This window comes from Haliaeetus leucocephalus, unplaced genomic scaffold, assembly GCF_000737465.1.
Source record: "Haliaeetus leucocephalus isolate CR32 unplaced genomic scaffold, Haliaeetus_leucocephalus-4.0 Scaffold773, whole genome shotgun sequence".
Lineage (NCBI taxonomy): Eukaryota > Metazoa > Chordata > Aves > Accipitriformes > Accipitridae > Haliaeetus > Haliaeetus leucocephalus.
Genome location: NW_010973209.1, coordinates 2,157,575 through 2,183,341, shown reverse-complemented (window position 1 = coordinate 2,183,341; position 25,767 = coordinate 2,157,575). Strand labels below are relative to the sequence as shown.

Here is a 25,767-nt window from a genome sequence, read left to right as displayed (position 1 = left end):
CACAACACAAATATCATCAGTCAGGACAAACAAATTTTGCAGCAACACCTTCCCCCAACACTCCAAACACCAGAACCCGGCTGCACCCAGCAAGGTCCCCGAGGACAAAGCAGGGACCCCTCCAAACCCCCCTCCCCCCATCACTTCAGGAAAATTTTTAAAATTGCTCTGACTTTTTTTTGCAGAGAGGGCTCATTCCTGCCACCGTCCCGTGTGTCCTTTTGCGCAGGCTGTTCCCAGCATCTCCACGAGTGTTTTTTGGGGAGCCCCCTCGTAGAAAGAAGACGGGGGTCTCCGCCGAATCCGCGCCTCCTCAGCTGCAACAGAAGAAAATCCAGGCACGTGTTTTACAACCACAAAACAATTCAGTCCAAACTCCTCTGAGCACAACCCCAAAATCTAGACCACGTACCGTGACCAGGAGCCCCCCACATCCATGAAGAAACAACCAGGAGCTACCACTCCCCCAGCCCCACCGCTGATAAGCAGCATCCAATTAATCACCAGCTGCAGGCAATCATCCCCAACCCTATTTGACCCCAATGCACCTTTTGGGGTTTTTTTGGTCTTGTTTTTCTTCTTTTTTGGCAATGCTTGATGAGGCTAATGTGGCCCAGGTGTTTCCCAGGGCACTCAGCGGCCGGAATGCAGCAGAGCTGCCTGTTTGTTTTTTTTTTTTTTAAACAGGAGAGAGATGCAAACTTTTTCTTCTTTTTTTTTTTTTTAAATGCATGCATAATAAATACAATGCTTCTTTTTTTAACGCCTGCAAAAAAAATAAAATAAATTTAAAAAAATGGTGCATTTAAACTCTTGCTGCCCTTAACACTTACAAAATAAACCCAGGGCAGGGCTGCACGCTTTTCCCAATGCATGCATGCAAAAAAAAAAAAAAAAAAAAAAAAAAAAAAGGCGGGTGGGAGGAACGTTTTTCCCTGCCTCGCGCCGGGCTGCAAACTTCCCGCTTTTTTTTTTAAATCCTAACGGCTTTAACGGCAGCGCCGCGAGCCCGGCCTCCCGCCCACCAGCCCGCCCTCCCGGCCGCCAGGGGGCGCTGCGGGGAGGCGCGGGGGCCCCCCTAGGCCGCCCTCCTCGGTGGGAGGGGAGGTACCGGAAGTGAGGCCGGAAATGGCGGCCGGTGGCGGGGAGGCTTTGCGGCGGTGTCTGTGATGAGCTCCGGGCGGTGAAGTCTGACAGGGGGGGCTTCGTTGTGTCGGTGCTGGTAGAGTGTGGCTTGTTATCCCGCAGTATTGTGAGCTCTGATGACTGTAGAGCGGTCCCGGTGAGGAGCCCGGTCGGTTGGGCCCCGGCGCCTGGTGAAGGACCCTGGTCGGTTGGGCCTTGATGAGCTCTAGTGCCCGGTGGTCAGTTGGGCTCCGGTGCCCAGTAAGGGAGCTCGGTCGGTTGGGCTCTGTTGAGCCACAGTGCCTGGCAAGGAGCCTGGTCGGTTGGGCTCTGGTGCCCAGTAAGGACGCTGGTCGGTCGAGCCCCGGTGAGGAGCCCGGTCGGTTGAGCCTTGACAAACTTGAGCAGTCGGCAGAGCCCCAGGGCAGCTTTCCTTGCCCAGCCCCGCCATGACGGGCCAGGGGCCATGGGGGGTCCGTCGGGTGCTGTTGGCATTGATGGCCGCGCTGGGCTGGCTGCTGGCCCTGCAGTTGCTTCTTGACTTGCGGGCGCTGGGGCTGCTCTGTGGGGTGCTGGTAGTGCTGGGTGGCTGGCTGGGCCCCCGGGTCCTCAGCCACCCCGGCCGGCGGTTGCGGCTGGAGCGTTTTGTCAGCTCCCTGCAGCCCCAGCCCCACTGCCCGGTGGCCACGGGGCGGCTGGAGAAGGAGATCGCTGGCACCATCCACAAAATGGTGCGGGACTTTGTCGCCTCCTGGTACCGCACCATCAGCAGTGAGCCAGCCTTCGAGGCTGAGGTGGAGAAGGCCATGACAGGCCTGGCCACCGAGCTGAGGCGTCGGATGGGGCAAGTGGACCGCCAAGCCCTGGCCCACCGCCTCCTCCTCCTCTACGGCCATCACTTGCAGAGCTACCTGCAGGCCCGTGAGGCCCTGAGGGGTGATACGGAGGGTGGCCGGACCCTGTGGCTGGAGTACAGCCGGCTGGCGGGGCCGCACCCGGCCCTCCGCAGCCCAGCAGCTGAGGTGGGCTATGCCCGGGCTGCTGTGGACACGCTGCTGCGGGCGCTGGTGCCCTGGCCCCACCTGGAGACGCGAACAGGACGCTTTGTGGTGGTGGAGCTGGTCGCCTGCAACGTGCTGCTGCCAGCCATCAGAAAGATGTCCGATCCTGACTGGATCAACTTGCTGCTCATCGGGGCTTTCTCCAAGAAGCCCCGGGGTGAGGAGCCACCCCCTGCACCCCCAGTGCCTGATTTCTTGCCCTTCATGGCGCAGATGGATGCCACCCCTGCCGGACTGCCCCCCTCCCCGAGGGCCATGGAGGTGCCCAGGCAAGAGGCAGGGGCTGTTGGAGAGGACAGAGAGGACTCAGCGAGTGGGCTGTGCCACACAGAGGAGCCCTTCCTCCACCCGCGAGCCCTGGGCTCCCTCTTTCCCTGCGAGGGTTTGGAGCTGGAGTCCCCTGCGCCCGATGCGGGCCAGGACACGGACCTGTTGGCACCATCGCCCATGAGGGATTTCCTTGATGAACCCCCCCACGACACCTCCACTGTGGTGGAGGGAGCGGCCGCTTCGGAGGACGGCATGGGGGACCTGGAGGAGGGCGTTGCCCCTAGTTTGGATGCTGGCCTGCTTCCCACCTCTGCTTTTGCACTGACCTCCTGCCCTGACATCCAGATCGACCCAGCAGTTGAGAAGGAAGAGGAAGGCCTAGCTGTCCCCAAGAAGTCCTCCTCACAGAGGCCCTCCAGCTTGGGGAAAGATCTGGGAGCAGCTGAGGGCCCACCACAAAGCCCCCCAGACCCTGGGCAGACTCTGCCTCTGCTCTCATCCTCCCCAACGGCTTCTGTCAGCACCTTCAGCTTTGAACCCCTCAGCAGCCCTGATGGGCCGGTCGTCATCCAGAATCTGCGGATAACAGGGACCATCACTGCCCGAGAGCACAGTGGGACTGGCTTCCACCCGTACACCCTGTACACTGTAAAGGTAAAGGCTCCCCCGGTGCTCACCCCTTTTCTGAGATCCCTGCCCTGACAGGGGAGCACGTGTGGTGTTTGTAGATGAGGACTTGCTCTGTGTGTGGCTGGACAAAAAATTTTGCCTGGCAGTGGGGAATATCGGGCACACTGGCTTTTCCAGTGGCCGTTCGGGTGCAGGATAGGGGTTTCTGCTCGTGGCCAAGGGTCGTGTGGGGCTGGTTGAGTCTTCTGTATCCTGTTTTCACCATTCCCTTTGTCATGAGGGGTTCGCGTGCTGTGCAGCCACTCTTCTTCAGGGAAGGGTCAATCTGAGGAATTGCTCGTTGGGACCTCCGTGGGGTCTAGGGACTGTGGGGCCAACAGGGACCGCAGCACATCAGGATTGTTTTGGCATCTGTAAGGATTATTGACTGTTGCCTTCCTCTTCAGTATGAGACAGCCCTGGAGGGTGAGAGCGCGGGCAGCCTTCAGCAAATGGCTTACCACACCGTGAACCGCCGTTACCGGGAGTTCCTCAACCTCCAGACCAGACTGGAGGAGAAACCGGAGCTCCGCAAGTTCCTGAAAAGTCAGTGCCTGCATTATCTTCCTAAGAAAATCCTTTTCTCTTTCACCCCAGTCCATGCTCCGCTGCTCTGAGGGTATCCTGCCCTGCCTGTGCAGCTCGGGATGCTGGGCTGTTTGTGATGCCATGTCCTTGCTCTGTGCAGAGCTGGCTAGAGGAGAAATTTATTTCTTTTGACAGCAAATTCCAGTGTTTCAAAACATCCTTGTTGCCATTCAGATCGCAACACTTGCTTTTGTAGTTTTGTACCTTAGCAATGAATAGAAACACTGGTATCTGCAAGTGTCTTTTTTGCATGTAAGAAAGTAGAGTATATGTGTTGAACGTAAGCTTTCTTTAAAAAGAAGGCAATGGTTCTTCTAATACTACTTATGTATAAAACTTCATTGAATTTGCCGTGTTCCTACGTAATGCTTTGGTTTTGACAGATCTGGAGTTTTGACTGGAAAACTGCTTTGTTGAGAATTTTTGGGTTCTTTGAGTGATCTAGAGTCCCTGGGCTAAACTGGTGTTCTTGCTTGTTTAACATTAAAGGCATGGATGGTACAATAGCAGCAGAATGCAAGTTCTGCATGGATTTAAGGTCTGATTCAGCTACCCTGTTTCGAGGGGCATATTATCTTGGGCTGATGCTGGGCAGTGTGTAGTGGTAGTCTTAAGCATGAGAGCGTTAAGATTTTAATACAACTGCCGCAGTTTTCTTGAGCTTGCTAATGGGTTTGTTTCCTTTGTAGATATCAAAGGCCCAAAGAAATTGTTCCCTGATCTCCCATTTGGAAATATGGACAGTGATAAAGTGGAAGCCAGAAAAAGTCTGCTAGAATCTTTCTTGAAGGTGAGATACTTGCTTGTGTGCCCCTGTGAGCTAGAAAGCAGTGCTCAGGACAGCTCTGTACTGACAGTGGAGCACATCAGATCTATTCCACCTGCACTTTATGTGATCAAAGGAAAGTTGACTCAAAAAAGACCTAAAGCTACATCTTTCCATGCAGCAATTGTGTGCAGTCCCTGAGATTGCAAACAGTGAGGAGGTGCAGGAGTTCCTCGCCCTGAACACTGATGCCAGGATCGCATTCGTCAAGAAGCCTTTCGTTGTCTCCAGGATAGACAAGGTAGACAAGTGGGAAACTGGTTATCTGAACCACTTACAGCTGCACCTAGACATGCCTCTCGGGCTTCAATGTCTACATGTATGGCTGCTGTGGTAGTAGCCCAAAAACTTGGAATGCTCAGCTTGCCCAGAAAGCCATAAAGCTAGGAAGAGTCAGAGACCGTCTCAAAGAGCCTGGGGGTTATCATGGAAAACAGAGAGGAAGTCTGAAAATTCTTAATTCATATTCAAGGAATAGTATATATTCAGTAGTTGATGGCACTGCTGGCTTTTGCAGATCGTTGTCAATGCCATCGTGGACACCTTGAAGACGGCATTCCCCAGGTCAGAGCCCCAGAGCCCCACGGAGGATCTTAGTGAGTCTGAAGTGGATGGGAAATCTCAGACAGATGGGAAGAAGACTAATAGGTAAGGGCTCCTTCAGCTTCCTCTGTGCTTTATGCAGAGCATGGATTTCTTACAGAAACTGATTCCATTCTGGGGAAATACTGACTTGGTGCTTTACCTGTTGTGGATAATACATTGCTGTCGTACTGTAGCTAAATTGCTTGCTCTTTCACATACCGAGCAAGGGTATTTGAGTTCCTGTTTGGATAAAGGGTTTTCTAAGAGTGCTCAGGTTTTCACAGAAGGTGGGTTTCCTCCCGAGAGAGCTGTGAGGTGGTGGCATTTGCTGGCAAAGGTGTTGATGCTGCTGGAGAACTGCTTTTTACCCTTAAGCATGTGCATAACCTATATATGTTGTGAGTCACTGCAGAATACGGCTATATGTTGTCTACCTGCAGGTTCACTCCTGCTTCTCTCATGCGTTTCACAAAGTGGCATGCTGCCTTGCCCAGCAAACATTTGAATATTTATTTAGGAATAGTTGTTTAAGGTCACTGCACTTAACGTTGCTCACCAGCTGTTTATTTCGTGTTGCTGGCAGTGGCGAGCCCCATTGTGCTCATCAGTGTTTCTTCCCTTACAGAAGAAGGGAAGGTTTCTGCATGAGTATGGCTTATTTTCCAGAAGAGAGAAGTTTTGCTAGAAAAACCTGCTTTGAACAAAAAGACAAACCAAAAAAATACAAGTTTTGAAGCACCTTGGCCGAAAAGGATATTCCTTAATGATAAACAGGCTATTTATAGTTTGTCTCACAATCCCAAACACCCTTCCATATCCTCCTTTCTGTGTGTGCATGTTTAGAATTGGACTTCACAATCCTGCTGAGTATGTTTCATCTTAGAGGCTTTTCTGAACCCTTTCCTGTGTACGCTGCAATGCTCACACCTTGCTGACCAGAAATGCCTACATCTACGTGTAAGCTTATATGTAACATACCTGCCGAAGAAGGTGTGTGTATGTGCTGGATGTTGGAAAGCCTTGGCTAGGCCCACATGTAGTTGAGGAACAGCGCTTTAATGCTTTTGTTGCATGGGTTTACTGCCACCTCTTAGTTATCCTGGGGGCGGATGCTTTTTTGAACCACTTTAGGTCTAATCAGACTTATTAGCTTGGACATGACAGTGGACAAAGATAGCTGGTCCAGGTTCTTCGCTGAGGCTGGTCCCCATTCTTAGCTGAGGCTAGGAAACTCATCACTCACAGCTTGTGGAGAAAACCCTGACTCTGCTGTGTCTCTCCTCTTCAGGTCCAGGCTGAGGTTCTCATCCAGTAAAATTGCTCCAGTGCTGAGTGTGAATGAAGCGCATGACAGGATTGTGTACTCTATCAGGGAGGGCAGTGCTGTAAGTTCAGATCCCTCCTGCAATCCTTTCATGATCCTAATCACTGCCCTGTTTGGGTGCTGGCTTGGAATAATCCATGTGCACGAGGGTTGCGGCTGCTGCAGCCTTGTTCCTGGCAATAAGAAAGGCAATAAGCAGCCCTAGTTGCGCTGTTGGCTACAGCAAGGTGCAAACCAGGTGGTGGGAGGCTGTCTGGGCAGTGGAGATCTCGTATATCTGTTCAACTCTGGCTGTATGCAGCTCACCACTGTGGTACTAATACACCAGTGCTTTTGTAGGTCTCTGGCACCCTGTCACTAGCTGCTATGGAGTCCTTCATCCAGAAGCAGGAGAAGCTGCTGGAGGCAGTCCCCAGCAAAGCTCCTGAAGGCGAGGGAGGTAGAGAAGCTAAGGAAAGCTCCATGGAGGACAACATGGACGGGCTGCGCACATCAGAGCAGGGGACACGTCCGGACATGGACTCTGGTGAGCTCAGCCCCTCTGTTAGTGCTTCAGTGTATCTGCCTTGGCACTGCAACAGCTCCAGCACCTGCAGGCTCAGCTTGCAGGGTCTTTACTATGAGGACCTAGTCTCCTGCCTGTTGCACCTTGATTAAAGGGAAAGCAAACTGAGATTTTCCAGTCCTGTTAGGTGGTTGCTCTGGTCTTTAATGCTAGTGGAAGCAAATTGGGTCTTGGCTCAGTTGTGTCAGTGTAGATCTTCACATTGGTGTACTCAGTACAGTTACTGCATAAATAAGTTTCTGAAGTACACACTGTTTAAACTGCCAGTGTTATAAAACCAAGCTCTTAGAAACTGAAAAATGGCCAAATGACCGTTTCTTGGTAGTCTCAAGTTAGCCTTGATAATGTCCATGCATTATAAGAGGACCTTTTGCGATTCAGTTAAGTTTGGATAGATTTGGTGGGAATAGCAAATACGTAATCCCAGTTCAAGGAACGATGTTCCCTTTCTGATTATAGATCCCTCCTCTGAAGCACAGGGGTGCTACCGCCTCTCAGAGCGGTTACAAGATTATCCTGAACACGAGCAAAAATATGTTCTCTAATCTTTTTCTTGGAATAGCTGAGCTGTGTCAGCTGGAACTTTCCAAAAATTTCACTCCAGTGGTTCAAGTTCGGCGAGCTCTGACTGAAAGCATGTGCTTGTGACAGGATGGGTCTGGTATTCTAGAACCTAGCCTGTGCTACCAGCTTTGCCTATAATCTTTGAACACATGCCTGGGGTTGTTTTGGGGCTGCTGGGGAGCAGGACTGGAATTGGAGGCCAGTGCTCTGCATGGAGCACAAGAGACAGGCAGGCCAAGTTAGCTGAACTCTTAAGGAAATCTAATGTAAATGATGTCAAATGCCTGCAGATCTGTGATGATTCAGAGCCAAGACAGGGCAGGCTGGTCTGGCAGGGTAAGGGGAATGAATGTCTGGGGAGCGGCTGGCTTAAAAGGCAACCAGCGTCCGTATCTGCTCACTGGGTGACTTCTCGGAAGAAGTTGGCCAGCAGCTCTCTGAGGAAGGGGACTTGGATGCTACAGGAATAAACAGAGCTTGCTGATGATGAGCTTTGTATGGGGTTATGGTGAAGCTAAACACCCTGCTCCAGTTTTTGCACAGGGAAGTCAAGTCTCAAAGGGCAAAGCAAGCGAGAAGTAATTTATGCATGGCCCAGAGCAAGAGGGGCCAAATGCACTCACTGCCCTGTCTTTTGCAAATGAAATGGTCTGGAGTTAACTAGTCCAGCTCGTATGCGCAGGAAGAGGAAGAGGAGGGAAGGAGAGGTGCTGATGTCCGATATCCCTCTCTCCTTTATCTCCAGCAGTAAATCGTGCGTTAACAGTCTCGTTGGCTCTCTATAGGCAGAGTGGTTGAAAGATCAGGCATCGAGGAAGGTCACACTAGGGGAGGATGCTGTACAGGAGCTCACTCTGCCAACAGAGCCAATGCAGTAGCCTCAGGTTGGAGCGCTGGCCTAGGAGTGGTTGTCTCAGGCAGGTTTGTGGTACATTAATAACCTTGTTCAGCAAAACACCTATGATGCTTTGGGGCCAAGCAGCATAAAAGTAATTCTCTAGCAAGTAGAATGTGTTTATGCTGTAGGCTTTGACATCCTCCTGAGGGTCAGAAGGTCTGTGTCACCAGGGATATGTGAGCATGTGTGGGGGTTTTTGTTTTAACTGATGCATCTGGTTTATCCGGATGTGGTTCATCCATCTTGCTGCTGAGACTTGGACCTGCCACACGATGGCAGCCTGCAGACACCAACCGCAGTCTTGCACCTGGAAAACTCCACGTTGGAAGAGAGGAAAGTGTTGGTGAAGACTAGGAAAATAGTCCTCAGCAATGCACCTTTCTCCTGGCTACAGTCACTGCCTTCTTTCTCACCTGTTTTGGGCACACTGCCATCCTCATATGTGGACTGGGGTTTGATAATCCCTCAGCTTAACTGGGAAAGAACTGAGTACTTGGAGCAGCCATGTTCTGGTCTGGTGCACCCCTCGGTAGGGAGGTTGGGGCTGCTTGGATGAAAGTGGAAAGGAAAAAGAGTGGGGCCAGGCTCCCCAGCTGGCCGTGCTGCAGCAGGTCATCTGCCTGTGGCGCAGGGTGTTAGGCTGGGGAGAAGAGTGTCAGGCAGGCTGTTGCGCAAAGAGTGAGTCTTGGATGATGCTTTCCACCGGGTTTGCTTAGGCACCGAGTTGGCTGCTTCTTCTGACCGTCCTCTTCCTCCCGGCAGACTCTGAGACAGCTTTGGCTGACGTGGCCCTGGATGTGCTTCGTCTGCTGCTGATGGATCACTGGAGCTGGCTGTGCACAGAGAACGTCCAGAAGGTCTTCCACCTGCTCTTTGGGACCCTCATTCAAAGGTAAGGCCTCAGCGACCAACCTCGCAGCTTTGTGGGCTGGCATTGCCTTTAGAGTTACAGTCTAAAATGGAGCTCTTGCCTGAATGCACATAAATGCATTCCGTCACATGAAAACAAGGTTCTGTAAAGAAGATATCGTATTTATGTAAACATCTCGGAGATATGCAGTAGGAGCTGTCTTCCCTGTGAGCAGCAGCGCAGCTCTAGCAGGCAGCCTCCTGTCCTTTAACAACGGGGGAAAGGAAGGATCCAGCCCTGGGAATGGGATGCTTCTTGCCTCATGAAAGGGTAAGAGTGCCCAGCTCCTTGGCTTTCTAGGGAGAGACTGGCCTCCTGGTCTCTCGCTGCCCAGGGGCTTAGCTTGTTTTTTCTACAAAAGGAGAATAAACAGGCACAGGAAACAGCAACTTGTCAAGTACCAGCTCAGAGCACAGCCTCCCAGGGCCTTTGCTCTCACGATGCACACCTCTCTGATCTGCGGTGGGCCGCTAGTGCCTGTGCCTTGGGCAGTGACCCACAGATGTATTAGGGAAAGACTTCCTTTCCAGCTGGCATGTACTTGCCAAGCTTTTCTGGGGCCAGTGCCTCTGTGTGGTAAGGCACTAGGCCAAGACACATAAACAGAGAGCATTTCTGTTTTATTGTGTAGGTCGGTGACTATCACTTGCTGAGGACCTGGTCCTTCAGAGTAAAAGGAAAGCCTTCCTGGAAGGGCTTTGGCTAGGGGCAGTCTCGGAGCAGTGCTTTTCCCACTCCTGCCCACTTTCTTCTCTTGCAGGCATTCAAAGCCAGTGTCAGAATGTGCAGGGCATCACTGTATAACCGATCTGGTAATTTAAGCTGCCCTCAGCAGAGGTTGCCAAAGTGCTTTGAGGTCAGGAGCTGCTGGCCATCACTCCTGAGTCTGTTTCCTTGGGTGGAAGGAGGTGGGTGTTGCTCCCAATTCTCCAAAATGGGCTCTGGTCTTTTGGGGAATGAGCTGGAACCCAATCCTTGTGCGTAAGCACAGAAGTATGAGAGCTTGAATAGGCACGTCATCACCTCCTAATAAGCTGTGTCCCGGTCACCCGGGGAGCCTGCAGCCCCGACACGTGGCATTGGTATTTTCCACTAGAGAAACTGTCATACACACAGCACATGCCTGGCTCTGGAAAGTGGAGGAGCTCCACAAATTGTGCTAGTGGAGCAGCATGAGGATGAATGTGTTTGTAGCTGCACTGCTTCAATGGGTCTGGGTGAACCCACGTGTCCTACAGGCAAACCTTTGGCTGGAGGTGATGTTGGGAAGTCCCGTGACTCCTTGGTGTCACGATCAGGACAGGGTGCAAATACTTTTGAACTCACCCTGTGTCCCTGGGACTGTACGTGTCCATGCTGAAATCCACATGTTGATGGTGGCTCTGCTTTTGTTCTGGGACAGTCAGGAGTCCGCAGCTCTGGTGTGAAGGGGACGGGGGAAGGAGTTGCACAGTGTGAACTGACCTGTTGCCAGAACGATGGTGTTACTCGTGGATTGCTGCAGGGAACACTTTCCTCCACTGTTACTGCTGCTGAAGTCGCCACCCCAACCCAGAAGGCTGTGCTTGGGACAGCGCTTTGGTCTCCTGAAAGGGAAGAGTGTTAGGGTGGAAGTTCTCCTATCTTGAATCAAGGGTGGCAGGTTTTTAGTGATTCTGGAAGCCCATGTGGAGGGCTGGGGCTCAGCAGGATACTGCAATGGGCACAGGAACTGCTCTGAGAGTAGTCAGTGTCTGCCTGTCATGAAAGCTGTGATCTAGTATGAGAGCATTGTTCAGACAATGCCCAAGACGGACATTCAAGATGAGGCATGTAGTTACCTTACCTCCACAGTGGAGGAGAACTGGGAATGGGGGGGCTCTGTGCTGGCTTGCCATTGCACCCTGTCCCTGAATCACACAGAAGGGTGGCTGAGACTTGTACTCATGGCTGGCCCAGGTGGCCACGGCTGTCCTGAGCAGATCAAGAATTCTCTAGCTCAGACCTACTGCCAGCTGCCTATCCAGGGACACAGCGTGGATTTGGTGGCATTCCTCTTCCATTTAAGTATTTGCAACTTGATCGCTGCTCGGCCAGACCTGACACAGCCCTGGCACTGGCATTCTGGCGGGCACTGTGTCTGGGTACCCTTTACAGGTGGAGAAAATACCAGAAGCTGTTCTGGGAGTATGTGCTATTCAAGGCATCGTTGCTCTCGCCTCTGAGAGCAGGCAGACAAACACGGGGCGGCATATGGGCACGCATCCTGTCTCTAACCGTTGCTGGTCACAAAATACGAGTAGGCATCGTCCCTTCAAGAGATGAGGTCCTTCTCTGTTCCCATCAGTGGCTGGGTTAGGTGGTGGGTGGTGGAACGGAGGTGTCCTAGCAGTGTTTTGGGTGTTAGGAAGGGGGTTGCTGCTGGTTACTCTTCTGCCAGCATGTATTTGGTGAGTAGTGTGCTGCTCCTGCAGGCTTCTCACAGCTGCCTTTGTGGGCATTGCTACCACTCTGCACCGAGTGTGCCTTGTGCCAGAGCAGAAGAATCAACAGAGAAACACCAAGAACAAGGTCCAGCTTCTCCAGAGAGCCAAACCCCCTCTCCTTTGGGGACTTTCTCCCTTGGGCTTGCGGTGCCCACAGCATCCCCTGTGGTGACATCGAGTGATTGCTGTGACCACACTGTTGCTGATTATGGGACCTCCATACCCTGCTCCATTCGCCGTTCTGTGCATGGAGCATCCCACCACGCTCCTCTTTCCCCTCTTCTCCATAGCTGAAATAGCTGGAGCCAGGCACTATCCATCTCCCCTGACTGTCAGTTTAATGGCAGCTGGGGAGAGGAAGGCTGTATGACCGAAAAAGGTATTGTTAAGTAAAAGAGAAGTTGTGCGTGCAAGCCCGCATTTGTGCGGCGCTCATCCCGTTATGTAACAGGGAGTGATCCTTTTTCGGAGCCGAAAGGAGAGGCGGGTAGAGGGGAGGCAAAGGGGCCAGGAGGCTCGCTGGGAGCAGGGACGACCCCGGGGCCGAGGATTGCTTCCAGCAGCCTCTCTGCGTGCTGGGTCTGTGCCTGTAAACAAACCTGCTACCCTGCTCCGGCTCCGCACCCCTTCTCTGTCTGGCTCTCGCTTCCCTCCCAAGGGCTGGAAACGCAGATCTCATCTCTTTCATAGGGAGGCTGCAACAGGGACCTGTTTGCAAAGGGGAGTAGATGGGGCTATTCTGGGCTCCGGAGATGTTTGGAGCATTTGGAGAATCCCTGTGCTTTTTAGAGCCTTGTGAGTCAAAGAAGTGTTAAAAATACATGGCAAGCACACGAACCACGCCATGGCTGTGACCCTGCGCCCTGCCCTCGGTCTGTCCCTGACAGCACGATGGTCACTAGGTCAGGGGTCTGCCAGTGCCGCGACGAGCCAGGGGCAGCCGTGGAGCCGGGGTGACAGCCACGGGGTACCAGTGGTAGTTTATCGTGCCCTTCAGCCGCTGCTGGGGTTCTCCCAGGACCACATCTGCTTCCCCTTCTGGAGGGGAGCCCCAGCAGAGTGCCAGGATCCCAGGGATGGACCTGGGAGTATTTTAGGTGGAGATCCAGGTCTGTATGCTTTTCCTAGCTCCTTCCCATGCGTCACAACAGAAGGCTGCAGCAGTGCAAACCACCGAGCGGAGGGAAGGTGTCTCGGCACACCCCGGCTGTCTGCACCCTGTAATCTGAGCGGGGCTGGGGCGCAGAGTCCGTGCCGGGGCTCGGAAGCGCCTGTGTGTATATAAGGGAGCGCGTGGAACTACGCAGGCAGCTTTGATGGTGTCATGTTCCACTGAGCATGAGTTAAAATAAATGCAAATCATCCCTGCCTTAGCCGGGAGCTCAGCACTGCTTGGCGTGCTGTTTACTTTGGGTCACTCTGGTGCTCCTCCAGGCTTTGTCCCCTGTCCCATCATTCCTTGGCAAAGCGGGTGGATTTGGGGAGGTGATGTTCCAGTCTGTGTGAGATGTAGAGGGAGAGCCAGCGATGCTTTGAGACTGATGACAAATGACTGTCAGGCTTTTATGAGAGTGGTTTCTTGCAAGTTCTTCTAGCTTTGGTTGCCTTTGTGAATCTGGCTAGCTTTGGCTTGTTTTCCTTGTAGGGTTTCAGCCACTGCTGACCTACCATGGGAAAGGAAATTCCATCTGAGCTCAGATCCAGCCTGGAGCTGAGTCTTGGGCTGTGGTCTTGCAGGGAGCCTGGCTCTTGGGTGCTGTGGTGAGGGACACTGAGCCCTGGGGTGGGATCAGAGGAGAGAAGGAGCACTCAGGCAGCGCAGAGGACAGGTTTTGAATACACTAAACCGGGGCTGAGTGGTCCTAGGAAGGCTGTAGCAGCAAGGGGTTGTCTTTGATTTGAGGTGCTAGATCTTGCCAAGCATTGCTGGGGGTCAAGAGCTGGGCAAGGCCACAGAGGCATAATAGCTTTCATCCTATCAGCAGTAGGTCTGGAGCATCTGAATTCTTTGTTGCAGCCTAGATTTTGGCAGGAGGGTTCAGTCTGCTAGGGTTTGGATAAACAGTTTGGCTAGGTTGCGGTGTGAAGAGCAAATGCCTCGACACCAGCGGCTCTGCTTGCCTATGGAAACGATCTGGGCAAGGTATGGCTATGGCACGTGGAGGAAGCCGATGCCACACTCCAGGGTGGGTGCAGGGAGGATGTGGTTGACACGAGCAGGGCTGCAGCCTGTGCAGGCAGCTGGAGCCTGCAGGGCTGTGGTTTATTCCAGATTTTGTCCTTTCCAATGCTGTCCTGCACATTCAGTGCACATTTGTCGGGAGATGCAAGGCTGGGGGGGAGCAGGATGTGTCTCCTTGGCCCCTGAAGCAGTCTCGGAGCTGGCTGCTATGGAGGTCACTCCCTGCAGAGGTAAAAACCACCATCAGCAACAGGGCCTCCCGTCTCCAGGGTGACTGTGGCATTGATGTGGCCTCCCCTCTGTCCTTTCCTGGCTCTCCATGCTGTCAGGTTTTGTGTCCCCCTCCATCCCTGCTTCATTGTGTGTTTTGAGGGGTTGTTCAGCAGTGTGGCTGGTTTCATTAGCCCTCCCACTGAGGGCTCACTCAGTTTCCAGACCTACCAAGTGAGAACTTCTCGGACCGATATCCATGGCCTGTGATTGACAAAGGTCCTTACTGGGACGGCCAAGGGTCCTTGCAGCCAAGCGTGGGGTCCCTTCGGCAGTCTGGACATCTGTGCCAGTCCAAAGGGTGCTGCAGCTTGCTCCCATGGCATGTCTCCCATCCCTCCTTCGGCAGGGATGTGGCACGGTGCCCAACCATTGCACAAGATGGGTTCGGGTGGGCTGTTACTGGGGGTTACCCCCGTGCACAACCCCAGGCTGCCCTCACCTTCTTGCTGTCATCTTGGCTTCGGAGCTGTGTGCCGGAGTCTGTCGATTCCAGGCCAGGTGTCGTGGGCACTTGTGCAACTGCTGCTGTGAGTCAAGGAGCTCATAGCTTCAGGGAGTTGCTTGCTGGGTGGGTTTGGGGTTTTTTGGTTTTTTGCTTCTTTCTTCCTTGATCTCTGTGCCAACAGGACTGGCAAAAACAAAGACCCTTGGCAGCCTCCTTGATCCTCTTGACTTGAAAGTGCCACCGGCATGTAGTGTTGCCTGACCCTCTTAAATGTCCCTGAGTAAACCTGCCCGCTTGGGCAGCCAAACACCTGCAACCCCAGGCGTGCTTGGAACATGCTGCCCATGGGCAAGCAATTCTGCCCAGCCCTGGCTGTCTGGAGCCCTGCAGGGTCCATGTGCTACAGCCGAAACGGTGAGCTAGACCTCATCTTGGTGCCGGGTTGCACCGGGGGTCAGCACAAAGCTGGGCTGTATGTGTGTCACCCAGCATAGGGGCTATCCTGGGGTGGGACGTGGCTGTGCGTGCGCAGGCATTTGCTGCAGAGCCTCCCCGTTCCTTCCCTGCGTTATCTCTGAAAAAGACATTAAAGCCAAGGGTTGACTCGTGCTCTTCAGGTGCTAGGAGAAGCCGGGAAGGTTTGTGCTAAAGCTGTTCCTGGTGCGGTTGCACCCGCTTTCCTTTGGCTTTGTAGCTGGCAGGTAGCTTACCACTCCGGGCTTGGGCAGCACCTCTGATTTTTGCTGGCAGAAACAAGCTGCCAAAACTCTGCAATGTCAGTGCAGCTGGGGCAACTAAATCCATTTGCTGTTCTGGCTTGTTACCCCATGAGAGTTGATTTAGGCACGTTTAGTGAAGACCTTTGCAACTGTGCTTTGAGGGGCTGTGCTGGCAGACTGAGGTGCGTGGTCCTGTCCCTCCCACAGCAGCTCAAGTGTGCACCCCAGCCTAAAAGCCAGCAACAGAGTTTGTATATAAAGGAACCAACCTTATGGCACCTTCCTCCTCATGTCTGGATTTGGCTATTTGTACTGTAGCTGCAAGGAGCGGTAGAAATCACAGGCCTATGGCATGTCAGCAAAAGCGATCTTCAGGACTGTGGGTGTCTTTGTGTGTGTATGTAAAGTAAATAAAAATCAACTTGGAAATGGGCCTTGATTCAGTTGTCTCCAAGCACCTGGAAATTTTGGATCTGGCTTTGAATCTCTGTCCCAAACAAAATTTTTTTTCCTTTCTAGAAGCAGCATCCTTCCAAAAACAGCCACTAGAATGAAGCAAGCACTCTGTGCTTTGATAACAATTGCAACATTATTTTAACTGCATCTCTCTTTTTTTCTTTCGATTCTGTTTCAGCAATTAGATACGTGCCAACTTTTTTCCTAGATTTTAAAATAAATTAAAAAAAACCAACTTCCTATTTCAAATAGAACAGGCAAAGAAGAAAAGGACTGAGAGGAAATGTCTCCTCGTTGGCTTTAGTTTTCCCTGGCTTGTGAAGGGTTAATGGTGTTTTTCTGTATTTTGATTCTGAAGTGGGCTAATGAAGCAATCTGCTCTGAGCAGGACCTGGCTGAGACAGCCTGGCCTCTCCCTGGGGCACCGCTGAGAGCTTAATTGGCTCAATAAATACTTGATGAAGATGTTATCGAAAGCCGGGATGCTTTGTTAAAAATCAAGGGGGTTTGAGGATGATTTTTTTCTTAATCACGTAGCTTTCTCCCCCTTTCCTGAGCCCCACGGCGTCTCAGGGAGATCTAACTTGAGAAAAGCAAAAAAACAGAGCAGCTAGGTTAATTCACTGGGGGGAGAAGACATTGGAGTTGGAGCCCTGTGTGTTTACACAATTTCTTTTTGCGGCAGGTGTGTTTTGGAGGGAGCAGTACATAAAGCGGCAGAGAGCAGTGCCCCAAATCCCAACACCGAAGTGTGGTTTCATGCCTACAGGCAGTAGGGAATGGTCTGTTTTTCTTCCTCTGCCCCACAGCAAAAAGTCCTGCATACCCACTTCTCACAGGGCTTCTGCCAGCTCCACCTCTCACTGCGTGGGTCAAGCAGGTAGAAAAATCCCACTGTCCTACGGTGGCAAGGCACTGGCGTGGGTAAGTCTAATCATGTCAGATGGAAATGCTACCAGCGTGAACTCCTTGCAGCTTGATTTGTTTCTTGCTTCCTTCGGTGCAGCTGCCCTCAGGGGAACTGTGCTTGGGAGGTGTGAGGCTGGCAAGACACTCTGTTCGAGGGGAAGGCACTCGGCCACAGGACCACTGCCTCACTGGTCAAACACTTCATTACCGTGTGCTCGGGCAGGGGTACAGGACGTATCGTTCATAGCATATACAACTGTAAACTTTTTATAGGGCAGCAGGAGAGGAACATTTCCAGTAAGGCGAGAAGGATAGTTTACTTTTTGCATGTGTGTGTTTGGCCAGAAGTTTAAAAGGACTCAGGATGCTTTGTATTCTTTGATTTATGGAGGGCTTTTTTTCTTTTCTTTTCTTTCCTGTTTCCTTCCTCTGCGAAAGGTTTACTGATGGCCTGAACAAGCGTGGGTTTGCTTTGAAGGTGTTTGAGCTGAGCATGCCAGCAGTCGGCTGCACGTGTTTCTGCTGGCGGCTGTGTGGAGAAGGTGGACGTGGGCTCAAGTAGCAGGTGCTAAAAGCCGAGCCTGGGGGCGAAAGCTCTCCGTTTGTGTTTTTCCATTCTTCTAACTGTGCCCGCTGCAGCTGTTTCTTCAGTTTTACAAGCTTTGCTCAGAAATGTTTTACAGTCAAAGCATTGAAATGTTGCTCTTTCTGAGCCCTTGAGTTAAGGGTATTCTTGTGGTTTGAGGCACAATTTAGGGAGGAATTTGGGGGACAAGTACTGCGAAGGGAGGGATGGTCTGGTGATTTAAGTACCAGCCTTTCTTGATTTCATGAGTCAGATGCTTGAATGCCTTGTGCGTTTCCAGATGTTGTCTTTTTCTTAAATCTTTTTCACTGCCTTGGTCTCACGGGCCTTTTTTGAGCTTCTGGTTAACCATGCTGTGTTAACTGACCTCAGGGAAACGGAGGCCTTGTTCTGGGGTGGAAAGTAGTAGATGTTGAGTTGGACTTGCTACTGTTATGCACAGCTCGTGTATTTATAGAGCTATTTGTATTTATACAGCTAAAGCAGACTAGTAGAGGCTTTCTCATCTTTGTCTTCTTCCTAACATGGCCTCCAGTTTGTGTTTCTCTAAATCCTTAAAATCCCCCATTTTGGGGGAATCACAATTGCTATTGCTGCAGATTTTAATTACAATCAGCATAGTGAACTTAACCATTCCTCGGCTCAAGTGAACTTAGCAATTCTTACCCTAACCTTGATGGATGAGAAAAGCAGAGGTTTACCAGCTTCTAGCAGCCGTTTGTAAATTTGGAGAGTACAATATCTTTTTGTCCATTCCCGGACCGTCTTTCTTTTCCAGACTAAGCAAATCCAATCTGTCCAACCTTTACTTGCTGAGTTGAGCTCTCTCTATCTGCAGGTGAACCCCCTGGGTAGTCCACTTAAGTGAGTGCATCCAGCTTGCAGGAGCCAGGTAAAACCAAGTTCGTACACTGTGTTTTGCCTGTTCCTACCTCTTAGTCTGTCTTTACCATAGGCTGTTCATCTTAGCAGCCCTTGTTGCTTCTAGGTGCCAGAGGAGGGCCAAGGTATGTACCCCCCAGGCCTTGTTTCTCATTCCCAGGGCATTTCTGCCGTTCCTATCTTAATGAGTCCCTTCAGCTGACCTTGGAGTTCCAGCTTAAGCCATGGCATTAAATCAGCTCTTTTTTAGCAGCCGTTTCATTCCTCCATCAGCAGCTATTTCAAACAGAGGACCCTTACAACATGGGCAAGTTATGCACCTCCAGACTAATGTCCAGGACTTCGTAGCCTTTGCAGTCTGTCTCTTTGCATTGGGCATTATCAAAGCATTTTGAACGTCTGAGCCCAGGAGGTCACTTTCTATCTATTTCTGGTCTCAACTGAAGTGTAAGGAGATGGTTTGGTGATGTGTTTGTTTTTCTTTCTTTCTTATTAAGGCTATTTCTTCATGAAATAGCAGAATGGAAATAGTAACTCATCAGCCATCCAAAAAAAAAAAAAAGATAGGTCTATTTGTATTTCTTGCTGGATTTATTTCTACCTGGGAGCAGGCATGTGGGTGCTTTTGATGTGGCACATGGGTCTCAAATGCTTAGACCTTTAATAGTACGAAAAATCATCTGTGATCTGCTGGCGAAGGTCAGCTTTGGACCAGCACATATTTGGAGTTCCTGTGTGAGAAGTGTGAGCTGTTAATCCTGATCCTGGTGCAGCAAGTCTGCCTGATGGAAAGGTCAATTTGCCATAGAAATCTGGGTTTTGCTCAGGTAGGATTTTTTCAATAAAGCTTGGTGTGACCCTCCCTGAGGTGCAACTACAGTTGTGAGAACTGAGGAGTTACTTTGCTTCTCACCATTTAATAACTGTTGTTCGTGCATGCCCCTGGGTGTGTTCTGCAAATGCAGTGTGCATCCCCCCAAAGTGGGCATTGGTGGTGACTTTTAACAGGTTCAGGTTGAGAGGAGGAAGGAAAACTCTTTGTGGCAGGTTAGTCTGTTTTGATATTTTCTTTCGAAGTGTCTGAGAGCATCAGGTGCTCTCCCAGGGAGGATGCTGAGCCAGATGGATCAGTCTTGACAGTTCCTCTCTTCCCAGTGCTTTTGGGATGGGTCCACACGCTAATAGATGGGTGAAAGGGACCTCAGAGCACAGTGACTTTAGTTTTCCTTCTATTTGCACCCAGCTTTGGTTTCTCTTCCTTCTTTCTTGTTTCCTTTCCTGTCTAGTTTTTTTGTTGGGGTTTTTTTTTTGTATACTTTGTGGTTTTGGGTGCCTCTTCCCCCTTTCCTAGCAGTGAGTATCCTGCTGTCTGAGCACCATGCGATGGGGCAAGTTGGCCTCTTATCAGGAGCTTGCATGGAACTGTAGCATGCATCGGCACAGGTAGAGCAAAACTGACGGAGCCGTTCTCAGATCCTGCCCCTTGCTGTCCAAAGTGGAAGGCAGTGAGCTGCCAGACTAAGTAAAAAAAAAAAAAAAATCTATGGTGTTTTGCAGCTGTGGGAACTAAGACGGGTAAGCACTTGCATAATTGCAGTGTGTGCACATGTGACCAGATTTATAGGTGTTACTTCTAGGCCTCATTGCCTAGTTCTGGTGGCTTTGTGGAAATAAATGAGCTAGAAATGGTAAGTTGTTTGTATGGGGCCTTCCAGCATTCGTCAGTTCTCAGTCTGCTCTTGAGCTGTCTGGAAACGCATGCTGTCTTCTCTAAGTTCAGCTTTCACTCTGCCCACTATTTGCTTGATTTTTTGCTATTTTAGGAACATTCCTAAGAAAAAGAAAGCTTGTTGTTTGCTTTCTGCAACCTTTTAAAGGATGGTAAGTGACTATTGCTGAGATGAATTTCAAGTCAATGTTCAGTCTGATCTCCCTAGATGCAGGGTTGTACTGTTTGCAGGTCTGTCCCCAAGTCTCTGAACTTCTGTTGCTTGTCACATGTTTTCTCAATTAGGAAAGCAGGTTGTATAAGAAAACATGTTAATGACAAACCATGTTAATAAAAACTCTTGCCCCTAGAGGAGCCACAGTTTAACACTTTAATTTGGTTGGTGATGGCTGGAGGGTTTAACATGATCCACGGTGTTAAACTCTGCTGATAGCTGGAGATAAAAACCCTTTTAAGCAATTGTATTTCAAACGTGGCCTTTTCCCAGGCAAGACTGTGCTGTGACATTTTGTCCTCTAAGACAGGTAGAAGCTACGCTTTGGATCTCTGGCACTATCTTGTAGCAGCAACAGTACTTGGGGTCCCTGGTGAGGCTGAGCATAAAGGCCGTTGTATTGCATTTGTGTGGCAAGGTTTTTGTAGTGGGGGGGATTACAGGGGTGGCTTTTGTGAGAAGCTGCTAGAAGCTCCCTCTGTGTCCGACAGAGCCAATGCCAGCCGGCTCTAAGAGAGACCTGCCGCCGGCCAAAGCGAAGCCAATCAGCGATAGTGGTAGCGCCTCTGTGGTAACATATTTAAGAAGGAAAAAAAGTTGCAGCAGGCACAGAAACTGCAGCCACAGAGAGAAGTGAGAACATGTGAGAGAAACAACCCTGCAGACACCAGGGTCAGCGCAGAAGGAGGGGCAGGAGGTGCTCCAGGTGCCGGAGCGGAGATTCCCCTGCAGCCTGTGGGGAAGACCATGGTCAGGCAGGCTGTCCCACTGCAGCCCGTGGAGGTCCACAGTGGAGCAGATAGCCACCTGCAGCCCATGGAGGACCCCACGCCAGAGCAGGTGGGTTCCCAAAGGAGGCTGTGGCCCCGTGGGAAGCCCGTACTGGAGCAGGCTCCTGGCAGGACTTGCAGATCTGTGGAGAGAGGAGCACACGGAGGAAGTTTTCTGGCAGGACTTGTGACCCCGTGGGGGACCCACGTTGGAGCAGTGTGCTCCTGAAGGACTGCATGCTGTGGGAGGGACCCCATGCTGGAGCAGGGGAAGAGTGTGATGAGTCCTTCATCTGAAGAGGATGAAGTGGCAGAGACAACATGTGATGAACTGACCGTAACCTCCATTCCCTGTCCCCCTGCGCCGCTGTGGGGGTAGGTACAGAATCCGGGAGTGAAGCTGTGCCTGGGAAGAAGGGAGGGGTGGAGGGAAGGTGTTTTGAGATTTGGTTTTATTTCTCATTACCCTACTCTGGTTGATTGACAATAAATTAAGTGGTTTTTTTCCCCAAGCTGAGTCTGTTTTGCCCGTGACAGTAATTGGTTGAGTGATCTCTCCTGTCCTTATCTTGACCCATGAGCCCTTTGTTATATTTTCTCTCCCCTGTCCAGCTGAGGCGGGGTGAGTGATAGAACAGCTTTGGTGGGCACCTGGCATCCAGCCGGGGTCAACCCACCACATCCATGTCTCCTCCTTTCCAGTGCCATTACTGGGATCACTGGGAGCATTGCCCATGCTCCAGTTAGACCTTGCTCTGAGACATAACAGGCCTTACTGCTGCACCAAGGTGCTTTTTCATGTTTTTTTTAATGGTGTTTGCTTTTGCAGCTGGCATTTCCTAGGTGTCCATCCTTCAAAACCTGTAGCTTGGCACCTCATTTCGTGCTGAAGAAGGGAGCATCGTGTTGCAGCCCTAGCCCCGATGATGGCTACTTGCCGTTCCTTTGCCCCGGGTACCTTTAGGTGTTGCTATTCCCAACTCTCCACTCACGTTGTCCTGGTTGCGTGGGGAAGGACGCCCTTGGCCCGAATGCCTCGCCTGAAAAGAATGCAGACAGTCTGGCAGAGCGCAGGTTAAATAAAGTTTGCCTTGGCAGGGCCCATGCTCTTGGATGTACTATGAGCTGCCGGGGCGTAGTGGTGACGGAATTGCAAGCACGAACGCCAGCTGCCAAGAGGAACGGGTCTCCTGGCCCTGCTTGTGGACTCCTCTCCTCTGGGACTCTTGAAGTACTGGTGAAATAGCAAGCCTTTTCCCTACCCCAAGCCCATACTGATTCTCCCCTCTTTGCTCTGGAGCCTCCCACTGACGAGGACGGCGTCAGCAGCCCATTGCCGTTGGTGCCGCACCACCGAGTCCCGGTCTTGCTAAATCGATGGGGACCCTCCTGTTGGCCTCTGTGGCGTCAGGGATTTTTCTGCTGACCTCTCCTTATTCCAGGGAGAATGATTTTAAGCACTGGCGAGTTTTGACTGACGGCTGTGGCTTTTGCTATTACACGGGGAAGTGACTTCACGTCTGGGAAATAGGGTCTGCATGATTGATTTAGAAACTTTCCCTGGCCAGCACTTGGGTGGTGTGGACACATCTCCCCCGTGCAGGCTGCAAATGTCTCTGAGCCCTTATGTGGAGCGGCATTCCCGCGGCCTCGGGATTTGCAGGTTGTTACCGTATAAAGGGCACAGTCTTGGCCTAGCAGGAGGGTCGACCAGCAGTTCTGTTGGCAGGTACTTAACTTTCCTTTTAATAGATGTGCAGCTTGGGGTTTTGGATGGGAGCGGCGATGATTTCATTGCCTGCCACCAGTGGATGGAGCAGGGTCGGACAGCAGGGGAGCAGCAGGATATTCATGCCTTGCCATCCTGGGAGCATGTGTTTTGGTCTCCAGGCGAGACACCCTTGACTCTAGGTAGCAGAAGGACTGACGAGAGGAGCAGAGGTTGCCAGACCATGCTCATGTCCTTCCAGTCAGTCATAGCAGTTGTTTTTGAGTTAAAACACCAATTCTGGTGCTTCTCCTAGCTGTCTCAGCTCTGTCACCTGCTTGTTCGTGGACATAACTTAGGAGGTTAAGGCCAGTCAGACCCCTTAGCCGTGCTCCCTTTAGGGACCAGTTACTCATTTGGTTTCCTGCGGGCAGCAGGGCGATGGAGGTTTTCCTGGCTTTTGCTTTTCCACTGTGACTTTGCATTAGTGTTTCTGTCTATAAGATGGGTATCATATACATACTTCTGGTGCATGGGGAAACTCAGCTAATTAATACTTGTGAAAATGTTTGGTGTATAGACTTGGAAGCTGCATGTTAACTTAACCCAGCAAGCTGATATTTCTCTCCAGGGCCTCTGATTGGAGGAAAGCTTCTGAGTTGGTACCAAGCCTTTTCCTGACTTTTCCTGACCTCTTTCTCTCTCTCCCTGTGCCCACAGGTGGCTGGAAGTCCAGGTGGTTAACCTGACCTGCACCCAGCGTTGGGTCCAGTACCTCCAGTTGCTACAGGAATCCATCTGGCCTGGAGGAGTTTTGCCAGCAGTGCCTAAACCAGCCAGGACAGAGGAACAGAAGAAAGCAGCAGCAGAGCAGGCCCTGCAGAGCCTGATGGGCATCTTGCCTCGTAAGTGTGCCCCAGGGACACGTCAGCTGCCCTTGAGAAAGGAGCAGGACGGGTGGCTGGGGAACCCTCCAGTGCATTGGCATCTCTGGAAATGTGGTTAAACACAGAGATGGAGCCTGCTCGTGCCAAGGCAGTGGGAAATGTTCGTGACCTTTGAGGTTTGAATGGTTTCCTGCAAGCAAAAACCACAGTTTCCCAGTTCTAGATAGTTTGCATAACCATTTGAGGAGCAGCATAGCTCAGAGAGAAAGGACATGTGTCTTGGTGATACCCAGAAGCAGCGCGGCCACATACTCTGTGCTTAGTGCTGGTGGTGCAGTTCCCGCTGAGCCACCTCAAACGAGGTAGGGCTCAGGAAAGCCAGCACCACGCTGTGCACCTGTTGCCAAAGGGTACCATTGCTGAGAAGAGTCGTAAGGCAAAGCCTTTGGCTTCTCGCTCTGAAAAGTGGCTTTTCCACTGGACTGAAATCATGAGCCCAGCTGCACTGGATTTCCCTCTCTTGAAGTTTGACATGGGGACCTTGGGCATTAAAGCAGCTGCTGCCTAATCCATGTGAGTGCAGTCTGAACTTTTAACTCCTTGCTGCAGTGTAAGGGGCCCTTACTCTCCTTTGGGGATGAAAAAGCACTACCAGTATATGCCCTTCCAGGCTGGAATCCTTTTCTGGCATTCAGTCCTGTCCCTGGCTGTTTTCAGTCATGGTAATGTTGGGCATGAGATGCCTCAAGCTCAGAGCACCGTCACAAACTTTGATTTAGTACCCAGCAGAAGACCTGACCCTGTTTTACTACTGTGGAAATGTGTAGTTCCTAAAGCTTTGTCTCTGATGTTGACAGATGTGATCCAAGAAATCCTTGGAACCACTAAATGTCGGATGAGCTGGAACCTGGTACTGGAGTCCCTGGGCCGGCCTGTGATAAACAGGTACATGGACTATAGTCTCATTATTCTGATAGCCTTTGCTGTGGGGCCTGTAAGCTACTGTCAGGGCTTCGCCATGAGATTCACACTGCCAGCTTCTTGGCACAGGACTTACCTGGCTAATTATCATAGGCTTATACTGTCAAAGGGCATCTGGCTGGCTTATTATGAAGGCGCATGTCTAGGACCTCGATGTGGCTGGTGATCATTGAGCCAGTCTTGTTAATTATGTTGTCGGGCCTGCTTAGTTCGTGGATGTCAGGGGACTGTCAGAGGAAATAAGATGAATCCTGGTTTAGTTTGTTGTTTTTAGAGGAGTTTAGGGAGCTGCATATATGTATAGATAGAGTTTTTCTGGATACCCATCACTGTGCATTTGGAAAGCAATGTTTTTGTGATTAACTGCAGAGAAATGCATGTGCCACCTTGCTCCAGGAGATGCATTTGTGTTTTCTGTGCTGCTCAGCAGCTTCAAACACCCACTGGTTTGGGGGGTGGAAAAAAACCTGAACCATCCCTTGAAAGATTTCTTCTAGGGTACGAGATCTTTTGTCTTTCCCCGATGGCTGTCAGAATACTTCTTCCTTGTGTGAGCTTTGGCTTTTGTGTGTCTGGAGCCAATCTCCCAGCTCTGCTGTGCCCTGACCAGCCTAAGCTTTGTCTTCTCTCCATTTCAGGCACCTGGTTTTCTGCCTCTTGGACATTCTGCTGGAGTTCTTGGTTCTGAAGGGCTCCAGCGATGAGCTTGAGACTGCAGCTGTCGCGCCATCTGCCTCTAGTGGCCTGGACAAAGCAGGCATTTCAGCACATTAACCAGGGCTGGTGTAGCCAGCAGTGGAGGAGAGAAGCAGCCACAGGCATGAGATGATTTGATTTTCAGTGTTTACTGAACATGTCTGGGAGCTTCTTGTAAAGAATTTTTCTAGCCAGTGCTAAATGCGGCTGCTTCCAGGCTTCTCTGTTTTGGCTGGGTGATGGATTAAACCCAGTGGCAGGGGCTGAAGATGCTTTTCTGCTGTGTAGCATCTGTTCCATTGCTGACCTCATGGAAAGCCTGGAATGAAGATGCCTGACCTCTGCTGAGCTGGACAGTCCGAGAAGGATATGCAGGCTGCCCACAAACCCTGTTGTCTTGCCCCACATTTCTGAACATCTCTAACATCTAAAGGCAGACAGCACGTAAGGTTTGCTTTTGTGGCCTCAGGCTCCACCTGG

At 51.2% G+C, this 25,767-nt stretch overlaps 1 protein-coding gene across 1 annotated transcript; it reads left to right on the top strand.

The window, feature by feature from the left end:
* The first annotated feature begins 1,179 nt into the window (after nt 1-1,179).
* On the top strand, nt 1,180-25,524 carry SNX19 (sorting nexin 19). The gene is made up of 11 exons (XM_010581409.1): nt 1,180-3,110; nt 3,533-3,671; nt 4,403-4,503; nt 4,661-4,780; nt 5,057-5,187; nt 6,413-6,509; nt 6,788-6,974; nt 9,238-9,367; nt 23,444-23,628; nt 24,468-24,555; nt 25,230-25,524. Exons 1-11 carry the CDS (start codon nt 1,575-1,577, stop codon nt 25,363-25,365), a joined length of 2,850 nt encoding a protein of 949 aa, XP_010579711.1. The 5' UTR covers nt 1,180-1,574; the 3' UTR covers nt 25,366-25,524.
* The last annotated feature ends 243 nt before the right edge of the window (nt 25,525-25,767 follow it).